Source organism: Achroia grisella, unplaced genomic scaffold (assembly GCF_030625045.1).
Source record: "Achroia grisella isolate CSIRO2021 unplaced genomic scaffold, CSIRO_AGI_Agris_v1 utg327, whole genome shotgun sequence".
NCBI classification, from domain to species: Eukaryota; Metazoa; Arthropoda; class Insecta; order Lepidoptera; family Pyralidae; genus Achroia; species Achroia grisella.
The window spans coordinates 109148-128345 of NW_026712799.1; the positions used below are offsets into that span (position 1 = coordinate 109148).

Genomic DNA, 19198 nt, shown 5'->3' on the forward strand with positions numbered 1-19198 from the left:
ATGTTAAAATAAAGCAGGAGGTCAGGTCAGTTTGCTTATCGTGGCAAATTCACCAGGAATTTATCACGATGGTTTTCAGAGGGAACCGCGTGGATTATTAATCCACGTTACTAACAATCCCCTTCCCCCCTAATAAAAGGCGTTTTTAAGCTTTTGTTGAACGATAAAGTCGAGTTGACATGTAAATATGATAGGAGTTTGCTCGTATACAAAATAGACTATGGGATAAGTCAATTTTATGACTGTAATTTTATTTTGACATGCTGTATCGTTACTATCTTTATGCTCATAAACTTGCGTATATACGTCTCTTACCGAGTCTGTCCATTTACCTTGTACTATATATCGAAACGATGGGTTGTTGTGACTAGATGTATGGATCGTGTATAAGTGGCTTCTTCTGTCCGTATAATATGAATGGGTCATATTTGAAATTGTCAATATCATTAATTCTAATAACATTCTATTGTACGTCCTCATCATATCTATGTACATTTCTGCCTATAACTCGTTTATGATATTATACATATTTAATAAATAACTTTGGCATGTAATTTTTATGAAATTTAATAATTAAAAAGGAAATGAAGACAAATAATAATAAGTTATAAATGAACTCGAAATCTTTTTCTAGTTAATTTAATGTCACTAATTTAATTAAATGTAACAGCGATAAAATACACGCCTACATAGTTAACTAAATATGCTAAGAAAAAAAGATTAACTCTATGATTAGTCTTCCCCATTACTTGAGACCTCAGTATCAATTAGTCTTCTAGAGTCGTCAATTGTAATTTAGTAAAGTATCAATCTAAATATGAATCATACATTAGAAATACCAAATTTTCACAGAATTACATCTTTTTCTTTTTTTTATACAAATGACAAGATATATTGGTATATCTTGACATTCGTCACTCATGTGCACACAGAAAAAAATCTGCATCAAAATTTGTCACAAATTATCGTTATAGTCAGTCTGAAGTGAACTAGAATAAATAATACTTGTATGTAATATGTAATGTCATATAAATAAAGCGAAAGTATTAAGGAAATGTTTAAAATCAGAACATATTCAAAAACATGTGCAATATTTGAAAAAGGAAGTCGAATATTATAAGTAAAAAAAATCCAGTCCACTGATTAGGTCTTCGCCTAAAATAAATGTTCGTATACGTGCCAAAGGTTATGAAAATGAAAAATTTTTTTTTATTTATCTGTGATTAATTAAAATACTTTGAATAAACATGACATTAACCATTTAATGAACAAAAATTGGCTTAATCATTGTATTGTATAATACAATCTGTTGCGCTCTAACAAGATTGTTTTCGAATAATTAATTAGCAAAATAATCCATTGAAATAGTGATAGAGTAGTGCACCTATTATAGTATATTGTTTATTTTTCATGAATTTGTAATAATTATTTGTTAAATTTTGTTGTTCCGTTATAACTTAATTTTAAAAATTATTAAAAAAATATACAGTTTCAATGTCGTATTGGTAAAGTAAAATTAACTGTATTGTAGTGCATTTAGCAAGTGCATTTAGGAGATTGTTTTTAACTTAATTTATAATTGGTTTAGAATTATATTTGAATAATGATGAGAAATTTAATGTGATGACTATAAAAACTGAAGTAAGTCCATACTTCTATTTAAATTAAATAAACACTACATTTACATATATATGGGTATATTAACGGGTTAATAATTTTCAATGGAGTTTACTGGAGTCGGTATACTCCAGTAGTAATGTAACTCCTGTTAGTAAATAACCATAACCACAATTAATTTCAATTAATTAAAAATGTATGAAAGCTGTTCTACCATGGTACGAATACTAACTTTGGTATTAGACAGCGCTGTGTGATATGTTTATGTTGTATTGTTTATATTACTATGGGTATTCTTTTATTTACATTCTCGCTGTTAGGTTTTAATCAGATACTTTAATTATTTATACCTACTTCAAAAAAATATTCACTATTTGTGATAGGAATTGGCCATTGAAGTCGATTTTTATTATTGATATATAATTATTTGAATATTACAGCGGGATTTATTATTCTTTTTATAATTACGTAAACTTTTATTTTGTATTTTCTACAATACTGTATAATGAAGCTCATGAATCACATGTCATACATTACAATTAGTCGGTAACATAACAAGTCGTCTTTAGTGTCTGTCAAATAAATAATAAACCAATAGAATAATATGTCAGTACGACTGTCACTTTTTAAAAATTATAATTATATTTTACTCTGTTTAGTAAATGTTTTTTTTAATGTAGTACTTAGTTCAGGACGTGTGATAATCTAAATTATCATTATTAACATCACTTAAATATTCACAATATTTTACATACTCGTATAATGTGCTTTAATTATTTTAGTACAGGTACCTACATTTATCATCAGCCATGAATTTGTATAATAATTTTGTAATTAATATTTTCAACATCTCATCTTTTGAATAATAAATGTAAATAGTTCTTTACTCAAAAATAGGTAATCGATACGGAAATATAAAATTAAAATTAAGTAGTCATTATTTAGATTGGACATTTGGTGCTAAAGATTAAATGGTGAATATCAGTCCAAAATTAGGTGTCTGTAACTATTTTTAAGCTGGATTAACATTAGTTTGCAGATATTATCCACTGACTTTACGTATTTTTTATCAAACATGACAAAGTGAAAAAAATGTTTATCCTAGTGTAAATTAGTTTAATTTTGTATAAAATATAATATATATATAATGAAAGTAACATGTGATTGTGATGGCATACTTATATTGCCTTTCACATTTTATTACGTTGCACGTATGCGTATGTTTGATATATTGTATAATGTATTTAATTGTAAATAAAAGTTCTATGTTATGAATGAATGTGTGTATAGTTGAATATAAATATCTAAATTTGTATGTGTGTGGCGCTCGAATCAATAACTATTCTAAAGTTACGCGAGTAACAATAAACCTCCGCAATTCGAGTTGCCCTAATTTCGTCATAGAATTATTTTTCCTCTCTAACGCGGTCAGAACCAATCTTGTTATTTTATTATTTTAATATACGCAATTTATGTTGTCCAAATACTTGTAGAACCATGATACTAGTCTGTTTCCATAAGGTGATTAATTTAAAATGTCACAAATATAGTTTTTTTTTATACTAATCGAATGAAATATTCTTTACATTAGGCCTGAATATTGATAAGTTACAAGAATTTTCAATTTGTGAATGTTGTAAGTTTAATGTGTAATATATTATTGAATAGTAATATCGGTCAGTCACTGTATATGTTGATACGCGCATATGGGTCGTCATCCATTACGCAGGCCCAATTCAGCAATTTCTTTTTCAAATTTTGAAATTGCAACCTTAGATTTCAGTACCTTGGTATTGTAAAATGCATTACACTACAGGCGAGTTAAAGGTTAAATTTAAATAAGAAGTTGCTTGTTGTACCTGAGTGCAACAGCAATAATGGGTGATGTCCTTAATTGTATGCTTGGGTGCATGGAGATGTTCCGTTGCGGAGTACACGTTAATATACCACTTATTTTTCTGTACTTATGTGTTTATTACATATCACACAATCGCGGCAAATTTTAATCATAAGCAGCATTTGTAAATATTGCTTTCTCAAATATAGAAATAAAATTTTAATGTGACTAGTATCGGACCCTCTCCACAGGTCTTATGTGTTATCAATATTCACTTTCATTTTCTTGAAATATAAAGTAATAAAATTGTAGTGCCTTATTTAAATGTTTTAAACAAGCATTCGTTTTGTAATAAGTCACACGGTGAATTCTATGTATTTTTATGATTTCTATTATATAAATATTCAACTTTAATAATTTTCAACACATAAGACCTACCCCGTCTGTATATTGTGATATAAGTTGTTAAGTATTTGTTTTTTTTGCTCAAAATTAATATTTTCTCCTTTTGATCTGTGTACTTATCATTCATGAAATTTGTAAGACTGTATTTTATTTTGTTGTGTAACATTGTTAGTTAACTCCAAGTTATAAATATAGTTATTTTGAGATTTAATATTTTTATTGTTATATTTAGTTTTGAACATTATCATGAAACATGTACCCATTCCTCTATGTACAATTTTACTATAGGGTCTTTCTATAATAGAAGAATTTATAAATGAGCGAAGTGGTAAGGTTAATGTCTTTTTCGAACAGTAAAACAAAACGGTAGATAAAAATAAATAATTTATTTAAAGTTGAACGAATTTCATACTCGTAGGCACGACCAGAGCTCGGGTCGACGTGACTAGACTGTACACTCAACACTTCTCATATGTATACATAAACATTATATTTCTGTACAAACAGAAAATCAACACTTAGTAATAGACGTTACATGGCTACTTAATATAAATATAAATTATGTCACTAATACTCGAGTATTAGAATAATTTTATTAAATCCAACAAATAATAATTTTACACACTGCCAAGAGCGTTATTACAATAGATTTTCTATTATTAATCTTTGTTAGTCTTATTTCGTTGCTAATTCAACAAGTCGAATAATATTCGGCGCCATAACTAACCGCCACAAAACTATTCTTCGAATCAGTCCATTATGCTTCAAAATTTTGTACGGGCAAACTTCAAAAAGACGCATACATCCTCAATACTCTGTTTTTATTAGCTTGCCATGTCTATCTTCCATCATGACGGTCAAACTGCGGTTATATGGTATACCGCGTGTTACAAGTCGGTATCACCAAGAACGTGGAACATGAGACGTTTGAATGAGTTTGACTGCTGAATATGCTCCTCGTGTAGTGAATTTACCTGTAACAAACATAATATGACCATGCAATATAAAATATTAGCTTATAGTCTTGGGAATTAAAATGTACGAGTGTTAATGAGAAAAGAGTTTGGAATTATTTTATCATTCAGTAGGTCATCGTTAAGTAGATACAGATACTGAATCATATTTTTCTGTATAATTATATCTTTAATGAGGTAGACTTTGCACAAACGGCCACCCGAACGGCAATGCATAAATGGCACTACAGGCTTCACATGGTACCATGATGTTTGTTTTTTTCAAACAACTTTCGTATCTATGTATTTACCAAAATAATATACATAGGACAAAAGATATTTAACGAAGATTTTTCTGAATTCGGGTACTAAAGACCTGTTTTTTAATCTCAGTGTAATAAGTGTAAAATAAAAAAAGCTGAAAAATAGATTATGTCAAATTTGTCTCTGACAATGAGATAAAAAAAAACAGACTTGTAATAGTTTATATAATTATATTTCATTTAAGCATTTACGAACCTATAACGATTTCTAAGAAATACTTAAGGTCTTTCTTCTGAAATCTCCAATAGAATGGATTTAATGGGCATGTGTGGGCGGAAGGCGCTAAAAATATCTACCTAGTTTTTATTATATAAAATTATTAGCAGTTCGCCTGCCTCCGCACGGGTGCAAAAAACTACTTATTTACAGAACGTAGACATGTCCGTACTATTTTTACGAATTTGCCTAAATATTTCGGAAGAAATGATAAAATTTTACTAAGTCGGCGAACCGGAATAAAGTTATTTAGGTTTGAATAAAATTATTCTGGTAGAAATGCCATCTGGCATTAAGTTCGTCGTGTATACAATCTTGTGTGCAAAATAATAAATAAATAACAACTAAACTCACAACTAGATAGAATACTTAGGACATTTGTTATTAACTTACGAAGGTCGTTTGTTTTCCTGTCGGTTTCGCATCAGGCTGTTTCGCTGGTTTCGGAGTTGGCGCTGGCTTCTGAAATATGAGTATTTATTAATGATAATAATACTCAGGATAACTCATACAGCTAAGCAGCTTGTGTTTTTAAACAACTGACAAAAAAACATAAATAAGTAATATACGTATAAAATATCGAACAATTATACTCATGAACTAATAAATGAAAGAAAAATGTTCATACCATGCGAGGAATCGAACCTGCGACCATCGGAACCTTACGGTGGTGTGATAAAATTTCCCATAGACAAAAATATTATTTTTAAAACTAAATTTCCATAAAATAATATTTTTGCGCGTCAAGTGATCAATGTAGCAAAAGTTCAAAACTTATTTTCAAATTAGATACAATTTTGTTCCGTTTCTATCAAGTTTTCAGTTTTATCTTTTATGACGACTACCTCAACATTGGCATCTATCTGTGAACGGACTAGTCACCTTAACAACGGGCGCTTGGAAAACCTTCGGCTGGACGGGCGTGGGCACCTCCTGCACCACGTCGCCCAGCCCCTCCTCCTGCAGCGCGCGGAAGGTCTCCGACTTGGCGGGGTCGTAGAGTAGCGTCGGCTTGTGGCTGCGGTGCGGTCACGGTTCGGACACGGTAGTGGGGCGGGGCGTTAGTTTTTAGTCGGTTAGCGGGCGCAACACAATAATAGAGAGAAACACATTAGACTCGTCTCAGTCGGATCATTAGAGGGACGCGGAAGCGGTTAGTACACGTACGGTAGATGTTTAGTTTTTGTTTTTGAGGAAGGAAAGGTCGATAAAAATACTAACATTAATTATATAGAATATGTTCTAAATCTTAATTAATAAAAATAAATGATATATTATAAATTACTTAGAGCTACAGGTGTAATTGCCACACTGATTCACACACAATGTCGTCGCGTGAAACGTGAGGCGAGTGAAGTGTTTGTTGAGTTTTAAACACTTCTTTAAGAAAGAATTGTTGCCAACATGTCGACGTCGTCATCATGCTCGACGATAGATCGATGTGTGGTGAGAAACAGACGAAGTAGTTTCATAAGAGTCGAGAGATAGCAAAATAAATAATAAGAAGCATTAATGCATCATGAGAGATGGGCGTCGACTGTTGTATTGGCGGCGTTTCTAGTAAAACACTTGCCTCTTGACAACGTGCGGCCGCCCGTAATAACCGTTAGCGCTATGTAAGCAGACAAATATTATTACACTATGCGATATACTACGTATTTAGGCTTTCGGATACATACAATTAAACGTATTTTTCACATACATACAAGTATAGTTATGATGATATACATACTAAAGCAACATGATTATATCTAATAGAAGTAGTTGTGAGAGTCAAAATTAATATTATATATATATATATTTTATTTACAATTGTATTGCACCAAGCAAGGGAGACACTAATTTCTAGGTTTCAGTTGTCACTTCTACATGAGGTAAGTGATCAAAATATGACGCCCTTAGGTATTGTTCTGTGGGGTAGACAGATTTTACCTAGAATACTTATTTCAACATATTTATACCACAAGAACAGCTCTTTCGGTTGGTCTTTCAAATGATCTGGTAATTAAATGATTTTTAATAACGCAATAATATCGCAATACTATTGTCGTCTATAGGAACACAATTTATATAAGTTATTCGTTGAAAATGAATATTATATTCAATACATATTGCTAAGTGGGTAGTTTCTTGTGTAATATTCTATAAATCTACATATAAGCCTGGCGTTCAGCCATGTTGTCGTACATCAGTGCCAAGATATTCGTCGACGAACTATGATGGCACTCGCATTTTTAAAACAGTTGATATTGAGACAAAATATGGGTAAAAGTATCAATGGTCTCTTATTTTTAAAAATGCATAAGTTTATAACATATCATTTGATGAGTACTCACGGCAGGGGCGACGATTGTTGCCTAATCGAGTTAGCAATATTCTGGTCCGAATATAGATTGATTGGCGAGTTGAATTGCTTGTGCACCACCTGCAAACACAGTACCATCATTTATTATTAAACATAACTAATAGAAAATATAATGACTAAGAGGTAAGTAGCTATACTTTGACAATAAACTTTTGTTTAAGAAACTTACAGATGATGAATTTTGTTACAATATCATATAAATATCTAAACTTCATTTTAAATCAAGTAGATATAGTCGTACTATAGCTACCAACTCTTTTGTAAAAATATAAGAAAAACATTATGTAGGTAATTCAGTGGAAACGATAAGTGACCTTCAGAATAAATCAGAATGAAGGATAATGTTGCTAAATTTGCAATGTGAAGCACAAACGAGATGACGTATAGATACATGAGAATATGATTCCCAACGATTTATTACAAGAACATATTACAGTTTTATTTTATTTGTTGTTTAAATTAAGTCATAATATTGATTAGTCATTATTAGAATTTATTATGAATTCTGATTTGTTATGAATAATAAAAGAGTTAAACAAATTAAATAATATTAAATAGGTATACGAAAATCTATATAGGTAACAAAAATGTATTTCTATAATATTTCATTAGATACTTATTATGTCCGATTAATTTTGTGTCACAGATTAAGGTCATCAGAGTAATTCTCAGAACTAGATGGCATTATACAAAGAAAAGTAAGCATTGACTCCAAGATGGAAAATACAATATTCTACTTAGAAAAAGCATCTAAAAAAAGAGATTCTTGTAACAGATCGTTAATATGAAATTCGATCAGCTTCGTTATAGAAGTTTGTCGCATTCATGCTTGAAGCTGAATACTGAAAGGCAGACTATTATACAACTCGTAAACCACCTTATTGCCCTCATCTCCGATCACTCGCTGCAGCACCGACTCGGCAACCTGAGTTTTTATAAAAAAATCTTTTGTACAATCCAATCCGTGCATTTAGTGCATCTAGTTATTTGGTTATTGTTTTATGTTATATACCTATAAGTTTATATACTATCTATGTATGTAACTCATTACAGTCGCTACGAAAGTCGCAAAAATGTACACACAACTTTATAAATTCTTAGTTCTTGTTGTATGAACAAGATGTGGCGGAACCATCCATATTATTCATAAAGAATTGATTTATTATTAATCTCATGTTTACTGTCTGTATATACATTAGACAGAAAGGCGTTGTTGACAGCATACGCTATATATATGAAGACCTCATTCGCTATAAAATTAAAATAAAATTTAGTCTTTTGTTAATAATATGCATATTTTTTACTTATTTCTGTACATTGTATACAGTTATTTTATAAAAATAACGTGTCATTACTTCAGCTCAGACATTAACGAGTTTTTAGGTAGTACAAACTTTTGCTAGAGTTAAATATAGATACATATAGTAGGTACAGTATAATACATATAGTTTTTAAAGTTATTTATAGACTTTATTCTAATGTGACATCCACTACACACCTTACGTTTTGTATTGGTTTGAATAAATTCTTTATCTTATCTGAAAAAAGTATTAAAACATTATACCTACTATGAATTAAAATAGTATACTTCATGAAATGCAAATTTTAATTTTATTCCACAGATATCTGGCATGGTAATGTATCGAGACTGATATTATTTTGTCTAATTCTATCAAAGAGTATTCTAATTTTCCTAGCTATTAACAAGAATTAAGGGTTACGTTAAATTTAATAAGTATGTTTGAATTTAAAAATTACAAAGTTGAGTAAAATTGTATATTTAACTAAATTAAAAACAAAAAATTATTTCATGTCTACAATAAAAACGAATGACCATAGATTTGTCATTTATATTTTCTACATTTAATTTAGTGAAATATACCTAGGTATTAGCTAATTGTTAAGTATGTAGGTGTATGTTCGTGAGTAAGATACCGATTTAATTTAATATCACATTCTCATTCATCGATCATGAACATCTTCAATCTAGAGATCATATTAATTCATATCCGACTCGAAGGACCAAGGTGCTTCTCCGTTAAATATTTAATTAGTGATGTAGCTTTAAATTAAATAATCAATTTACAATTAATCTTTAAGTATTAAAATTGGTATTTAAATATGTTTATTAAAATCATGCGAGAATTAGGTATATGTATGTGAATAGTGTAAATAGTAAGTGGTAAGTAAGATAGCGTGCTAAATGCAGCCAAATGAGCATATCATATCGATGTCATACTAGTTGAGAGATTTTACATAAGTATTCTAAATAACTGCAGAATTCTAAGATAAAACCCAGACAAACTTAGGCGAATTAGAAAAAAGAAAAGCTTAGTCAGTTTCGAATATTTTATAATTATGATAATTAATAGTTTATGTAATAATTATAATACAACTATAAACTTTTTCTTATTTATTTTAATGAAGAAATAATTAAAAAAAGGTAAGAAGTCATAGACATTATGTAAGCGTCTTACTTTTTGTCATTTTTACCTAAAGAGTATTTTTATACCTATGAATGAGCCCAATAGACAATAAGAAATAACATTGTGCTGAATGCTGAAGCTTGTTCTTGGCGCTCCGAGCGCTGTCCGACCTTGTCCTCACCTACGGCCGGCATTGTTATGATTAAAAAAGTACTGTTATGACATAATTACATTGTGTACCGTTTGTTCAGTCTAGGTTAGGTAATGCACTATTGTTTATAAATTTGATAACTGTGAGTACGAAATACGAGTACTTTTAGAAAAAATATAAATAGATTTTTTATAGTTATTAAGCCGGATAGATATTTACACAAGAGATAGTAAAGGCTCATATTATGTGGGAAATATTTTTCGTCCACAGACAGACAAATAATTTTGAGATATAAATAGCCTAAGACTTAATATGCAGTAAATAGCAAGCAACGAGTGCCCAATTATAATAGATTAAGTATATATATATAGTTGTACCGTAGTTTTATAATGTTCAGTACGTGTTATTAAATTTCGATAGAAAGTAATGAGAAGAAGAATCTGGCTTGTATCAAAAATTAATTGATTGATTAAAAAATAAGCCTTAAGTTCAGACTAAAAAGTAGATAGTTTGTTTTCTACGAGGAAAATCCCATGTTTCACAATTCAGATAACAAACGAAAGATTAGTTCTCCTCGACTACAGTTGCCAGATTGCCCAACGAAAATGCCCTTAATACTTTTAATTTTTTTAAATCATTTACGAATATCTACCTTCTGCTTCATGAGTGTGTCACGGTAGTCGTGATGTGGGGGAGCCCTCATCGCTGGGTTGGGATGATGACGGAGGTAACTCTCTGTGGGACCTGGTTCCCGTCGGACCTTCGCGCCGGGCAACACCAAGGGCGTTGTGCGGTATGGCTATAATATAAAACAAATTTCATTAATTACATAAAGAATACAATATATATTAAATACCTAATACGACTCGTCGATAAATGGTTACCAACCCTTGTAATGGACCAGGAATATCTCGCGTATGCTTACGACTTTTAAGAAACCTTACTCCACCCATACCTTACCTAAACTCTTGCAGTATTTTATTATAGTGTGTCTAATATTACATACAACATAGCTAATGTAGGTATATTACAAACCACATGAAGATAATTTTGATAAGAATACTTTTGTTTTAACTACACGGATATGTTAGACGTAGATAGTTATCCATGAGATGAGAGTCAGTTTAACTCTCGCAAATATTAAACCTAAACCTAAAATGCGTGCAAACTAATACAATTAATAGTAAATTTATTGATAAAAGATGAAAAAGTTATAAAAATGTAGTTTTTAAAAATTTACTATATCTGTACCGTATCTCTCGTGAATAAATATTTCTTCAACCAACTGACTATTAAGCATGTGATTTTACGAGAGCTACTAAACTGATTGTTTTATATTCTTATATAGGTATTGAGTTCATTAGATGTAGGTGTAAACAGTTACATTAAAATATTCTAACGACGTGTCAGACTAATAAATTAGATGTTTCAACCGATTTTTTTATTGGGTTTATGGAACATGCCGCCGTATGTATCTATATCATAATAATAATGACGTACTAATTTTATTTTTACAGAACATACGTATAATTTAGTCTGTATCTTAAATGTAATAATATAAAAATGAATTATTTCTGTTATCGTTCACATTTGCTCAGGGGACATAACATCGGCGTGGATTAATTCCAACATTTGGCCAGTATCAATCTGAGCAAGCCACATCAGCGTCGTATGCGCAACGCTTCTAAATTTACCCCGAGGTTGTTCCATGTGGGTTATGATTTCTGACACTATTCCGTTATATTTATACGGCAGTTGGTCAATGTGGGTCGTGGTCAACTATGAAACTTATAAAATCATACTTTAAAGCATGTTACGCTTTGAAAATGTAATTAGTGTTAAATATTGCAGTAAACTTAACGCACTGTAAAGTTTTTGTGATATGAAGACTAGCAGATCACATCATATATAGCACCTAATGCAGAGTTCGTTTAAAAGAAAATTTCTATGTAGACATGAAAAAGAACAATCTATGTATATTTGAAACATTTAAACTTATAGCTTGAGTGAGTTCTGAAATGGAATATGTGGAATATTTCAGAGAGTATCAAATTTATATTATACAGTGTTTTAAGTAAAAATTACTCGCAATATTATGATAATATAATCTAACATATTAGTAAAATATAATATATTATACTAATTAATTAAATTAATGTACTATCTCATTACAATGAGCAATAGTACTTCGTAATAGTAGACGATAATACATATTATAGCATTGGCCAGCTTAAATTGACACATTTAAATAGATGAATAAGGAATCTAATGTACGTAGTATTAGAGGACTCTCTGCTGAGAGCAATGAGCAATAAAAAGTTGCTTAAGGTCTGCGGATGGGGGATGAATTTTTTAAGGAGATAACCGACAAGAAAACATTTCGTATTATAATTTGAATTGTACCTATAGTACTAGAAAATATTATCATTAACACTAATTCTTAAAACAAATTGTCTTTTGCATTTTAGTAAGTATCGTGAAAATTGCGTTAGGAACAACTAACAGAGGAGATTGCGTCAGTGGCGAAAACTTCGCTTCTGTAAACAAGTACGCAAATAACATTCACTATTTGCACATATACTCCAGCCATTACAATATAGCTATTTCTTGTTCAACAATACTGTAGCAGTTTAGAGTGCATTTTATGTTCCATTCTAACATGAGTAATTAATTACTGGTAGGTATGGAAGGGACTTAAGACGAAGACGGTACTTTTTTATTAAACTATTTCAGGCGTGTTTCCGTCGTAAGTTGTAATTAGGCATTGAAATTATAAAATAAGAGGAATGAAATCTTCTAGAGAAACCAATCATGCAGTGCCATTCTAGAGAATCTTAGTCCTCCAGAATGGCAATGCATGATTGGTTTCTCTGCTATCTTAAGATAAAGTGTGACCGTAGTGCTGTTCATGTATTATAATCGTCAGTTAATGCTCCAGATTGGCTTAGCGCCAAACAAAGCTGCTTTCTTTCAGAGGTTACTTTTCTGTGGCAACAATTACAGTTATTTCTGGTAAAGAAGAAACAACTCGAAATTGGTGTTACAAGGTCTTCATAGTACTGTGTTAATGACATTTATGAGGCAGGCTACATGCTTCATTGCCTGATAGTGGCAAACTAGTAAGGTAGGTACATACAAAAAAGTAGAGCCATAAAGTAGAGAAAAGTATACCATTCGCAAAACTCTAGTGTTTGTTATTTTCATACATATTTAAAATTCTGTAAACTAAATAAGAATAGCGTGTGAATAGCTTTACACATAACACTATAAACAAATATGTACCTACTTGCGAAGGTATAGAATTAAATGTGACCTAAAATAAAAGTAGCCTATATGTGTATCCATATAGTTTTAGGGAGTGAATTTATAGATACAATAGTTAATTAATGTTAACATTTTATTTATAATTAGACACTTGGCATATTTAATTATCAATATATATTATAAACAAAATGAAACAATAAAGAAATCTATTCAACATTAATATTAATTAGTATATAAGTACAGATATTTGGAAGTTATACTTATATAAACGATTTTAGTTTTCTTTTAAGAGTCTTTAAAACTTTATCACCTTTGGCTTCGTAACTATGACGAGTTCCACTCACTGCTAACAGATATACTATGAAAAAAATTAAAAATTGAACTAATCACTGTCTGTTTATAAAATATGTATGGGAATTATTATCATTGGGGGTTTTTATTAACGTTAATAACGTTAAGAATCCAACACAATGATTGATAGAGTATTGTTTATTTCTCTCTGCGTCTATGACGGAAACGCCGTAACTAATTTAGATGATCTATCTAAAGTATTACGGTGAGCTTTACTCAAAATTTTGTGTTCGTTTTATTCCAATCGGTTTACAAATAAAAAAGTTACGAGTGCAGATTGCTAAATGGGTATGAATCGCGGGCTCAACTAGTACAAAATACTATTCGTATAACAAATAAAAGCGTCGTATCCGTGTATAACGTGACTATCTGTTTTAGGGACATTCTACATAGGTAGGTATACGATTCGCTTCTTTGTTATGGTAACTATAACATATGCTTATAATACCTGGGTGTCGATTATCCTTGAAGAAAATTTTATTGAATTTATTGAATTCCCAATCTCAGGATGTAGGGAAAAATTTCCACAAGGATACGTTAAAACTATATCTACCGTTTGGAGCAAAACGCCAGTCTACACATAGTAAAACCTTTTCGCTTGTTCTCTAATACAAATTAAAATATTTACATAACTGCGAATATGAGTTTTAAACCTGTGTTTGTTTTATTGTCGGCACGTACCTACCGTGTTAGGTTTAGAAAATGCCAGGCAATGTATAGTTAAGAAGTTTATAGCGATAGTCGCTTAATACCTATTAGGAAATTACAAATTACACCTTCATATGTATATGTAGAGTGAAGCAAAAGCTAATCTGACTACAATAATGCAATAGGGCCCAATGTATTAATAAAATAATGTCTATAAATTGCGCGTTTCTCGTAATTGATGTTACCTCACAGTTATTTGTTGGTTGTGGATAGTGAATCGTTTTTGTTAAATTCCTCGTTTCAGTGATTTATATAACTGTCATACGCGCTGTATTTATAACTGATTTTTCGAGAAATTTTTTAAAATGATCGAGAAAATGGTTCAGTTATATATTGTTTTCCGTTATACATTTAAAAAATATAAAAAATATATAATGTTAGTTACAAGGTATGTTATGTAAAATATGGATATAAAAACCATATTTCGATCAACATATATTATCATAACTTTTCTTAATATTTAATTTAAATCTAACTTAGCTCAAATTTAAATAAACATAAAAGAAAATTTTGAATATTCAAGAATCAGGTAATAAATATTTACTACTCTGACGAAAGTAGTAAAACATTTCATATAAAAAGTACTTAAAAATTATATTATACAGTTTCATTGATAGCTTTTAATGAAACTGTAATATGTAGGTACTTTTTATATTTATTCTATACCTATATCAAGATGTAACAGGTTAAATGATATTTAAATGTGTGCAAGTGGCTGTCTTAATGTGGAATGACTCTACCTCAGAATTAGTTATTTTCAGGATTTTACTGAGCGTATCATTACCAGATTACTTAATGTACTTTGATTTCAATCAAGAATTTGGGCAACCGGTATGTATTCTTTGTATAACAATTTTTGGTAAGCGGTGTATAAGAAGTTCAGCGCGATTAATGAATATACCTTAGCTTGACAGCTAAGCTCATCACTCTTATAGAGTAGTCAATATTGTTTTGGTAGAAAAATATAAATATATAGCATTTAAAATAAACAATATGATGATTATTAATTAATACTAATAAAGGTGTTAGAAAAATTAGCATATAGTTAAATTGTGATAAGATCGTATTCCTCCTTCGCGTAATGCTGACAGTATGGGTGGGTGTAAAAATTTAGAGGAGTGACATTGGTTGAAAATAGTTTAACAGCTGGCGGATTCATATCAAATTGTAGTTAGTTATAAAATACGAAGATGCGGTGAAAGTAGAGCTGGATGAATTTTGTAAAATTAATGTAAAACTAAAAATATAGAAGATATAACGTAAAAAAGTCAAGTAATAAAATAAAATATATTCAACTATTAAAGTTATATAAATAAGTACGAAGCGAACAGTTATATTTAATGGTAATGAATCGAAATCAATAAAAAGACTACAAGTTATTAACAATAGTTCCCAAACCTAACTAAAACAGTTACGTTTTAGTTAGTTCTAGTTACTATATCGCGTCAATGACCAGCGTTTTAATGTTATTTCATTATTTATGCATACACTATAATAAGTAAGCATAGATGGAAGCGTCGCTTTGATTTTACTTGTGATTTATTTTTAATATTTATTTAATCTTAACTGTACGTGATTAACATTCCAAACTGACTATTAGTTTGGAATGTTAAAGTTCGAATAAAAATATTTACGATGTTTTTTTATTATTTTAACTACTGTGGACAACAGTAACAAATAAATTATTGTTTCTAAAGGTAATTATATTTACATTACACCAATAAAAAAAATATAAATTCGGTGCTTTGTAATATAAAAAAGTTAAGACATAAAAACCATAAAGTATCATACGTCTTTTACATTTTTGTAAAAATTACTTACAAAAATCTGTATGGAAAATTACGTCGTAAAGCTCGCGTTATTACATCACATATTTTGTAACACAACGCACGTTCAAGTGATCCAAAATTAGATCCTGTTTGTATAGAATATTACATTTACTACTATATCCCAAGTAACTCCATTCACCAATTCACATCTGGATCTCTTGATAACATCTCGATCATTTTAATGCGGTCATTACAGGGTCACTTCTAGTAATAAAATATTAGAAGACAACTTTTGAAGCATCAGAAGAACAGAGGGAATTAAGGAATACTCGCACGCACCCAGTTAGTGACTACTTCCTCCTCAGGATGCATAGGGTCCTGGTACCCGTTGGGAAAGAAGTTGGGGTTGACGGCCATTGTGGAAGCACTCGCTAGCACAGACGCGTGTCTTATAGCGCACGATCGCGGACTGCCGTTTCAGCCGTTCCCTCTTCGAGTAAACAACGTGATTTCAATGCATTCTATTTTGGCAATAAGGCGGGATAATAGATGTCGACGTGGGCGAGAGCCTCTCGGGTACCCGGAGAGCCTTGTGGAACGCTCACTCTACATATTTATCCTGTGTATATACGCTATTTAACTTTCAAATTGCATTCCCGCTTTCATGCCAAAATAATTTTCAATAAAGAGATTGGAGAATTTGATTTGTGAATGGATTATTTCAGTTTGTTAGTCAAAGCTTGGCAGAAGATTTCCCTATAGGATTCCCGATGCCTGGTGTCGATTGTTCACATGACTTTACAAATGCATCGAAATAAATATTAGGCTTATGGTCATCCCTGTTCATTATTAGTCAGAATCCACACTAATTTTGAGCCTTCAATCGATGTAGTATGTAATATAGCTACACAAGTATAATATGTTCATGTCATTCTCACTTAAGTCATATATCTTCCATATGAGCACATACTTAGTACTGAATGGAACCACTTTAAATCTATAGGTTCTATAAAGTCACAGATTAGTATGAGTATACGAATATACTATAGATACTATCACTATGACTTATTAAGTTTAAAAAGCATTAAAAAATAAGATTCTTTATAGTAATAAACTTAAATAAAAGTACTTTATGAGAGTCATATTTTTTAGCACAAGAGGAACGAGCAAGAAATTTGCCTGTTGCTTTTTTAAGCAAATGTAACTAAACTTCACATTTCTAAGTCAAAATATGTGGTAATAGAAACTACCATATAGCACAAATTAATTAGTCAAAATATTAAATATTTAATCTGAGTAAATATAATACAAATATACATTATCATATTAAACAGTAATTATTAATACTACAGTAGAAATTGATTTAAAAGGAATTTATATCAGACGTCTAATACGCCAACACAATGTATGTACAGACCTAAGTGCTTTCACAGTGAGACTGAACAGATGAAAAGTTTATTATAAATAATAATAATATTGAGTAACAGATAATTATATATTATTTATTTGTACAGCACTTATTTATTTTACTTTTTATTTACAGACTGTTTGTCAGTATAAATTCTACATCGCGGACAACATAGTAAGTCATAAATTCATGTTGCATTCTAGATGACTATATGCACTTTATCTCACATAGCTATCTTCTGCCAATTTTCATCTAAAACGATTGTGAAGTGTAAACGCGTAATATGTATGACTAAGATACAGAGTTATTTTTGCATTTAATTTTAATGAAGGTTGAACTAAAAATATAGTATGTATAGATATATTAATCCGCAAGAAATATAAATTAATTGAATATCATAACAGTGTAATGAGTTTATATAAGTGAAGTGAATATAAGTAAAGTATAAGTTACATTGTAATCAAATGGAGATTGTTTTAACTCTTTCTTAGCCATTTTTTTCTTAGTGGATATATTCTTGATATGAGGATACCACATCGAACATTCAATTACCTAGTTTGAGACTTTTAGCATATGTTACAAGATATGAAATGATAAGAATTATATATTTATCAGTTTGTCATCAGGCTAAAAAGAAGGAACCAGACAGAACTTTTTGGTCAATTTAATTTAACCTGAACGAGATTCGAAGTGGTATAAGGATTCCATAGTATATAAATAAGGTACATCGTATATAAATTAGATACATAGATATTAAATAATATGCTACGGCAATGAAATATCCACTATGGCGCTTCTGCTAAGTATTCATTTTCCACTCCAAAGAGCAATAGAAATGCTCCCGCGTCTATTATTAAATACATGATTCAGAAATCGAATTTAGTTAGTCTCCAGAATGTTCATGAAATACAATAAATAACATTCCATCTAATAAGAGAGATTCCAGACGTTGCCCTATGATAGGTAGCTATTCGGATAAAACATCATGTTTTCGTGATGGCATCGATCAGATCCTGTGTAATTAATAACATCATTAGACTTAAGATGTTTTGGCGTATGTCCAAACTACGTCACCCATCGGACGAGCGTGATTTGGTTAACCTATTTCGTTTTAAAATCAAGGACATTTTTCAAATTGTACTTATATTAAAAGTAAATGAACGGAACACAATTTTCACCCCACTTTATTTAAAAAATTGTCTGTTGTATGTAATTAACTGTAAACATACAAAAGAAATAATAAATGTGCCTACATACCTACACGCCTTTAAAGTCCTATCAAGTTAAAGTACCGTCTAGTATCTGAGCATAATAAAATTAAAACATAATTTTGTATACAGTATTATTGTAACTTTGTAATGATAAATATAAATATATTTTTAAATTATAATACATGGAACAAAG

At 30.3% G+C, this 19198-nt stretch overlaps 1 protein-coding gene across 4 annotated transcripts in view; it reads right to left on the bottom strand.

Moving 5' to 3' along the window:
• Positions 1–4226: 4226 nt before the first annotated feature.
• The window catches only part of LOC131843708 (PDZ and LIM domain protein 3), a 52549-nt gene continuing 37577 nt past the window's right edge, over positions 4227–19198 (bottom strand). For 3 of the 4 annotated variants that reach the window (XM_059192412.1, XM_059192413.1, XM_059192411.1), the window contains 6 exons: positions 10947–11093; positions 8595–8642; positions 7689–7777; positions 6235–6370; positions 5746–5814; positions 4227–4833 (listed from right to left, as the gene is read on the bottom strand). In XM_059192412.1, the coding sequence (XP_059048395.1) occupies positions 4747–4833; positions 5746–5814; positions 6235–6370; positions 7689–7777; positions 8595–8642; positions 10947–11093 (576 nt within the window). In that variant the 3' untranslated portion in view covers positions 4227–4746. The remainder of the gene's footprint in view (positions 4834–5745; positions 5815–6234; positions 6371–7688; positions 7778–8594; positions 8643–10946; positions 11094–19198) is intronic. The other variant, XM_059192414.1, reaches the window with a different exon arrangement.